The following is an 8,580-nucleotide window of genomic DNA, read 5'->3' as shown; positions in this document are numbered from 1 at the left end:
TCTCTCAACTGTAGACGGTAGTGATGTCTCTTGCCTCATAATTGTCAAAATTAATTCATACTGACTTAAAAGGCCCAACTGACTATAAGACGCAGCACCAGCCAAGTTATGAAAAAAAATGCGGCTTATCGACTGAAAAATACGGTATATGTACTTAAAACAAGACAAAAATACTAAGTGAAAAAGTCATTTTTTGCAGTGAAAAAATGTTCTTGGTATTTTGGTCTTAAAAATATCTAAAAATTCTTAAATTAAGATGCTTTTTCTTGATGGGCAAAACGACCCAAGAAAATAAGTCTAGTTTTTAGACCAAAAATATCAAATTTAAGTGATTTTGTGCATAAATCTGAATTTTTCTTGAATTTAGTGTTTTAAGAAACTTTTTAAGATTTTTTTGCAGTGTGAAGACTATGATCATGTCATTATATCATGAATATAAGTAATTAATACAAAAACACTACAATATTTCATGAAAGTTTGTTTTTAATTTCAATTTCAAGGCAACTTTAAGTTTATACACGAGTGCAAGCATGACAGTATTATTTATTAAGCATTCAATAAACCGCCTGACTTCAAGAGCTGCTCAATGATACATGTAATCTGTTTACACGCTTCTTACAAGCATCACTGATGCAGTGTGAACACAGTTTGTCCTGAGCGGAGACATTCATGTATTTTACATTCATGCATAGTGCATTACAAGCTATACATTTTTTATCAGTATGTGCGTTCACTGGGTTCAAATCTGTGACCTTTTGTGCTGCTAACGCAATGCTGAGCTATACAGGAGGTAGACACTCACACTCAGATGTTTGTCGATGTGGATAAACTAAACTAACTAACTAAAGGTGGAGACTCGCTGGAAATGTACTGGATTATCACCAATGTCAACTCCACCATCAGATGACTTCTTTGAAGAGGTTTGTCAGATTTCTGTCACTGCCTCGGCCTGTTGAGAACAGATTTCATTAAACTTTATTATGATAGAGAACACTTACAGTATTACATTGCTAAAAATCAAGGTTATTTTGTGTATTTGGTGTAGTTTGCGTGGTTTAAGGTTCAAATAACACATTATTTTCCACATATACATTATTGGTGCTCAATAAATCCCTGTCTTCCTTTGATTTTGTACAAAGCTCATCGTTCTGAAAAGCACAGCGTCATCCAATTGGTCAACTAATCTGTACGTTGTGATTGGCCTGAATACCTCTGACGTCAGATGGAAATGTGACGCTCCTTACCATGTTTAAAAGATTAGCTCCTAATGCAATGCTGACAGGAGTTAATATTGTCTTTACTAGCTTATCAATATGAGCCCAAACTGATCCAGAAAATGCAGATGACCAAACTGATCGATCAACTTTACCAACGCGGCTCAAGCAGGACTTAACAGATTTTGTTAAGGTAAGGATACTTAAACATTAAAACCATGTCTGCCTTTGTGATCGTAAAAGCAAAAAACAACAAGCGCTACCATGCACTGCACAAAACTTGTGTTTGAATCATGGTTTTGTCAGTATTAAAGTCTTTAAATATGAAAATAGAGACGATTTACAGGCTGCGAGTCAGAAGCGAGTGGGATTATGATAATGAGCAACATGTCCACATCAACAGGCCAGGAAGTAAACTGTTGCCTATAATCCGCGTGTTTGTTGTTGTCCAAGAAAAGAGATTTATGTTGGAAACAATAACTCGCGTCATTGTTTACTTTGGGATTTCTACCTTTTGCATTTCGTTAACATGTACACCAAATAATACACACCAAAGGCAATGTAAAACCGTGAATCGGATAATTGGTGCTCTTTAATTGGTGGAAAGATTTTAAAAACAGCAATACAAAAACAACCTCCCAGAAACAACTAATAGCAGTATAATATAAAGCAAAAGAATTTACATTTTTAAAGCATCAACAATGAAAAAGGCTTTAATATTAACTTGTTTTTCAATAAACTGGATTCAGCTATAGAAAAAATGCACAGTCCCTTTTATTATTTAGGCCAGACCACAGTACCTGAAACAAAAACTTAACAGATCTGAGATTTTTACTGGAATATGAACAGAGAAAGTCTGATAGGTTTGGCCATTTAAAGCTTTAAAAATGAATTAAAGCACCAATCTGATAACTGACTGGTAACCGGTTGAGGGAGAAGTGATTTGCTTTACCTTTCTTGTGTCTGTTTATAATCTCTATGTGGTATTTTGGACGAGCTGTAATCTGTGCAGAGATGACTGGAAAAGACTGAAAGTAAATGGCATTATAATGGTCAGATGATGATATACATCAGGGGTGCCCAAACTTTTTCCTACCAAGGGCCAAAAATCAAACCTGACTGATGGCCCTGGGCCGAAAGTAAATGTTGCTTTGTTGCATTAAAATGAATGTTGCCTTAATTCTCCTAATTGATAATTTTTTTATATTTTAAAAAAATACAATCATTACTCTGTTTATGCATAACTAATGAATTTTTATTTTCAAAGGTAACTGTTGTAAAAAAGAAATAATTTTGCCAATTATTTTTAAAATTTCCTTTTGTCTGTGTGCCATTGCCACGACCTCTCCATTATTAGCGTATAGTACAAGAGTATATTGAGTTTAATAAAAAAAAAAATCACTTTAATATCTTGCATTAAATTTCAATTGACATTTTTGTACAAATTAAACTAAAAGTGTTACATTTAAAAAATGTTTTATTAGAAATATCTGCATCAATGACATTTATCCTTTTCCTTATCTCATGTGGCATGGCGGGCCAAATTAAAGGTCATTGCGGGCCAACCCTGATATACATGCATGGAGAAGTGTCTCCAGATCTGTAAAACAGAGCATCGGTTTTAATATTGCTATTAACATTAATTTATGAAAACTGCTTTACTATTGCAGAATCAAAAACAACTATTGGCTAACAATAATAAATTCGAAATAATATGAAGACAAATAATATACATGCACTGAGGAATTTAATCCCACTAAAATGTTTGTTAAGAAAGTAAAAAGTAAATTATGATTTGTTTTTGCTTGATTGTTTTAGTGCTACCTAATTCTATTTAATAAATAAAACATGAAATCAAATCTAATACGTTTCATAAAAAAAATCTGCAACTCACATTCAAGTGTTTCAGCCATTCTTTATTATCACTGCAAGATATGAAAGACATGACATGACAAATGCACATAAATAAATATGAATCCTACAGCATGTAGTGGTTTATTGGGGATTAGTAATATAATTAGATTTATTTTCATGTGTTAGTGCTGATTAGCAGATGATCTGGATTAAAGAAAAGCTAAATTAGCAGATATAAGATAAGACTAAAACAAGAAACAATCTGAGCTTCAAAGGCAAACATCCGTCATTCTTTTGGAGTGTGATGATCTACAGAAAGTCAATCTTTACTGCAATGTCAGTTGCGATAACAAAAACACAGTTTTCCCACCCATGAATCGTGTGAGGTGTGTGTAGGATGGAAAAACTATGGAAAATCATTCAGTCAGGATTTCCTTTGGAAGTCAGATACAGCAGGCATATTAAGCACCATGCACGAGCCGATTAACCGTCGTTATAGTCAAGTTTAAAGCATTGCAGTAACCTAACAAAAGCTTTAAGTAAACAGAATAGTAACCGCTCATGAATAATAAAACAAAGTTGAATATATGCATTTATATTCATTAATACAGATTCACTTATGAAATGGATGGACGCAGCTTTTATAATCTCATGTCACAAAAATCACTAAACATCTAATATGTTCTGTTGTCCAATCGCAACAGATTAAACTAACAATCTTTTCTCATAGTTGTTTGGTCATTGCATCTAAAATGATTAATGGACCTCATTCAAAGTAGACACCATATTTACTCTGATACAAAACAAAACAAGTCTGTAAGAGACAGATAAGCAGTCTGCTCAATGCTAAAAAGAGTTACCGGACAAACCATACAAATGGGATTCATTTCAATCTAAATGCTGGGTTGGGTAATTACAAGCATAGCAAATGGTTATACAGTTGGGTTTTTCCATATTTGACCCAAAAATTTGGTTAATATACTATTATTTTAACCCAGCATTGGGTCACAAATGGACAAACTCAGCCTTTGGGTTAAATTAACCCAGAAAATATTTATATCTGACCCAACAATGGGTTAAAACAACCCAGTATCGATTACATTATGACCCAACGGGTTGGGTTCATCACTTCTTGACCCAACGCTGAGTTGAAAATAACCCAGCATTTTTTCCACCTATCCATGTAGTTTTGTTCACTGGAAATCTGGAACCATGTCATTTTAATATTTTGTTAAAGGAATATTTCACTTTCATAAAAAATGCAACTCCATATGCAAGTCCATATAGTGGACCTCAACAGTTTAGAGTTTCAATGCAGCTTCAAAAGACTCTAACCAATCCCAACTGAGACATAAGGGTCTTATCTAAAGAAACCATCAGCATGTTTGAAAAAAAAAATTAAATGTCATTTTAAACCACAAATTCTCGTCTTGCACTAGCCGTGTGATGCGCCAATGTGACCTTGCGTCGAAAGTTCACCCATTACGTATGTGAAACTACCGCACTGCAAAAAAAAATTTCCCGCCCAAAAAATTGTAGTATTTTAGTATTTTTTCAGTAAAATAATATAAAAATTCTTCAATTAAAATGCTTTTTCTTGATGAGCAAAACGACCAAAGAAAATAAGTCTAGTTTTTAGACCAAAAATATCAAATTTAAGTGACGTTTCTTAAATTAAGTGTTTAAGGCGCACGTTGATGCAGAGTCCTTGAACGAAAAATTTTAAAGATTTTTTTTGCTTACCCCATTGGCAGATTTTTTGCTTGTTTTATGCACAAAATCACTTAAATTTATTGATAATCACTTATTTTCTTGGGTCGTTTTGCTCATCAAAAAGCAGCATCCCAATTTAAGACTTTCTAGACATTTTTACTGAAAACAAGACAAAAATACTACGAATTTTATTTCTTGAAAATAATTTTTTGCAGGGCGCTCCAATGTTTACAAGTGCACTGCAAAAAAATGACGTTCTTACTTCGTATTTTTGTCTTGTTTCCAGTAAAAATATCTACAAATTCCCAAATCAAGATGCTTTTTCTTGATGAGCAAAATGACCCAGGAAAATAAGTTTAGTTTTTAGATGAAAAAAATATAAACTTTAAGTAAATTAGTGCTTAAAACAAACAAAAAAAATCTGCCAATGGAATAAGAAAAGAATTCTTGTAATAAAAGTTTACTTTTTTCATAAACATTTCTACTGGCAATTTTTTTGATTGTTTTAAGGACTAATTTACTTAAATTTTTTATTTTTTGTCTAAAAAATAGACTTATTTTCCTAGATAATTTTGCTCATCAAGAAAATACATCTTAATTCAAGACTTTCCAGATATTCCTACTGAAAACAAGACAAAAATACGAAGCAAGAAAGTCATTTTTGCAGTGTGTGGAAAAAGAGGAGCGTTCAGACATTGTGTATGTGATACAAATAAGGTCTTTGTGTCAGTTTATTGTTTAAAATGGTTTGCAAGTGTGCGTTTCACACGGCTAGCGCAAGATGAGAAGTTGTGGTTTAAAAGTACATATTTTTTGGGTAAAAATGGCGATGGTTTCGATAGATAAAAGCTGCATTAAAACTGTAAACTGTAAGGTTCACTTAAGTCCACTATATGGACAAAATCCTGCAATGTTTCCTCAAAAAACCTAATTTCTTTTGACTAAAGAAAGACATAAACATCTTGGATCCCATAAGGGTAAATTGTTTTTTATGACCAATATGAAAGTGGGGTAATCCTTTAACACCAAGATGATAATACAAATCCTAAAAATAGAGGGGTACTGAACATATATCTTGTAATTAACTTGCATCAAATTAAATCTAGTGTCTACTTTAACTGAGATCCGTAGTGCGCTGGTTAGCTTTATGAAAAAATCAAGTGCAAGCAATTACGCACAAAATACAGAGCCTGAGAACTTACGATAAGACGTTCTTCATATTTTTAACAATCTCACGACCCAAAACCTGTTTCCTTTACTCTTCTACTGAAGCATCCCCGCAATGACATGACATTGAAACCATCTCAAAATAAAACTCTTAAAATGTTTACAAAAAACCTAAATGATCACAACATTCACCAAACGATAGACATAACAGATGTGGTGTTTTCAGACGGGAGTCGAGTGGGCATTGTTGTAAATTGCTGGGTTCCTCAACAGCGCTGTCGGTTCTGAGGCGGATACGGAGGTGTCAGAGCGAGTTGTTAAGACGCAGAGAGATTGCTGTTTAATAAGGGAAGTCCAGGGAGTCGTTTTCTTTCGCAGGAACATTTTGAGAGCCACAAATTGCTCTGGTAATTATCACAGCCAGAAAACTTTCTGAATGTGTTGATATACTAATGAAGTCCGCAGAACTTGAGAAACGTCACGCACTGCGGCAGCTTTCTGTAGACATACGGATCCTCTGGCACAAATAAATACAATTCTGATGATCAAATCTATGCCCACACACAAAATAATCTTTTTCAGCAAAAACAAATATACACAACAGTGACAGCAGTTGAAGAAAGCGGACGTCGAACTGTTACACACTGTGTAATCTCCAGAACCGGGACATTAGTGGTAGGTTTAGAAGCCGCTAGCGGTCCGTCCGGACCACAGAGACGACGCCACAGACCCATTAACACGTATCAAGCAGCAGAGGACGGTACGCCGACCCCGTGTCACCAGTTCTTTCCAGTCACAGACAAACATATGAAGTGTTACATTACATTCAGTAGCATGTAAATCACAGATGAACACGATCTGTTGTGACCCTCTGTGCTCCTAAACATCTGAGATTCCAGCCGGAGGTCAAATCTTGCAAGAGATGGACGTAACTTCCCTCCTGGTAGCCGTGAAGAGATGAGAGAGAGAGAGATAGAGAAACAGAAGGGTACTGAATCATCGGGCGTACGGCTTTAGCCCGTGGCTTTGGAGCTTTCCTCAGAAGTGCCGTCTTTACTCAGACGAACGATCTCCTGAGACAAAACCTCCAGATCCTGCAAGACAAAAAACGCAAGTTCAGTCAATTAAGCTCACAAAGGTGCGTAATCTTTTGGCTGGCCCTACAGCCGGACTAAAGTAGTGTAAAATCACAGACATAGTTCAACATATTTCAACGCTTGTACACAATAACATGCGTTGACTGTATAACTTAAAGGGAAACACCACTGCTTCTCAATATTTTACTTTGTTCTTACCTCAGCTTGAATTATAATCCGTTAACTTAATCTTTGTACAGCGCGCCGTGAATGTGTAATGCTAAATTCACACCAAACGTGTAGCATCGCGTTGTTCGCTCTAGATTACTCGAGTGTTTTAAATTTGTGTCATGCGAATTTTTCGCTTGACTTGAATATTTTCAACTTGCGCGAAGGCGCGTTTGAGGCGAATAGCACGTGTTTTTACGGCAATCGCGCCGTCCAATTCGCATCATTCACATCGGCCCGCGCGAGGACGCGTATGATCGCGTCTTTGCATTGACTTTGTATGTATGTAATCTACTCGCGCAAATCACATCTGGTGTGAACCCACAGTTAGCATTCAGCCTAGCCCCATCCATTCCCCAGGATCCAAACAGGTCTGAACCCAGAAGTCACCAAACACCTCCATTTTTTCCCTGTTTAAAGACGCTTGCATGAGTAGTTACACGATTATGGTAGCGCAAAATAAAACATAGTGATTAAAAATGAGAACTATATTGTATGGCGGAAGAGCACTTAGTTTGCACGCCGAGGTGGAAGTGCTGCAAACTAAATGCACTTCCGACATACAATATAGTTCTCATTTTAAAAAAATCGAAATGTTTTATTTTGTGCCACCATACTTACTCGTGTAACTACTCATGTAAGAGTCTTTAAATATGAAAAACATGGAAGTGTTTGGTGGCTTCTAAATTCATCCCTGTTTGGATCCTAAGGAATGAATGGGGCTAAGCTAAATGCTAACACATTCACGGCGTGCTGTACAAAGATTAAGTGCATGCATTGATAAAAGATGGGTATGTATTCATTCTTTTAAGTTGAGGTAAGAACATAGTAAAACATTGAAAAACTGTGGTGTTTTCCTTTAAATACAAAGGCTTAAAGGAAAGCAGCTGCGGTTAAAAGCAAAAACTTGAACCAATTTATGAAATTTTACATTTATGCATATGGAAGATGCTCTTATCAAAGCGACTTACAATGCATTACAAGATATACATTTTATCATCATGTGTGTTTACTGGGATCAAACCCACAATCGTTTGCATTATAACGATAACTATTAAAAAATATTGTTTTAAAAAACGTTTTATATTAAAGAGTTCACACAACAAATTTAACAAGAAAGATACAATGAACAATATTGTTGGGATCACTTTCTGAGCGATTTTTTCCAACTGAAGAACGATAAACTAATGACAGCCAATCAAATCTACTTCAAGTGCACGCACATTTGAAATATGCAGTATTAGTTAATGCCATTCAGGTAAGTGATTTGCACGAGTACCACGAACGTGAGCGGATTTACAAAGTTATCGTTTTCATCCGGTGATGTG

General features: G+C 35.3%; 1 protein-coding gene across 2 annotated transcripts in view; it reads right to left on the bottom strand.

The window, feature by feature from the left end:
* Nucleotides 1–3,109: 3,109 nt before the first annotated feature.
* gripap1 (GRIP1 associated protein 1) overlaps nucleotides 3,110–8,580 on the bottom strand; it is a 71,197-nt gene continuing 65,726 nt past the window's right edge. For both annotated transcript variants that reach the window (XM_055167693.2, XM_055167694.2), the window contains one exon: nucleotides 3,110–7,042. In XM_055167693.2, coding sequence (XP_055023668.2) covers nucleotides 6,962–7,042 — 81 coding nt within the window. In that variant the 3' untranslated portion in view covers nucleotides 3,110–6,961. The remainder of the gene's footprint in view (nucleotides 7,043–8,580) is intronic.

Source organism: Misgurnus anguillicaudatus, chromosome 5 (genome assembly GCF_027580225.2).
Source record: "Misgurnus anguillicaudatus chromosome 5, ASM2758022v2, whole genome shotgun sequence".
Lineage (NCBI taxonomy): Eukaryota > Metazoa > Chordata > Actinopteri > Cypriniformes > Cobitidae > Misgurnus > Misgurnus anguillicaudatus.
Note: the sequence above shows the minus strand (reverse complement) of the source record. Positions and strands in the feature narration are given on the sequence as shown.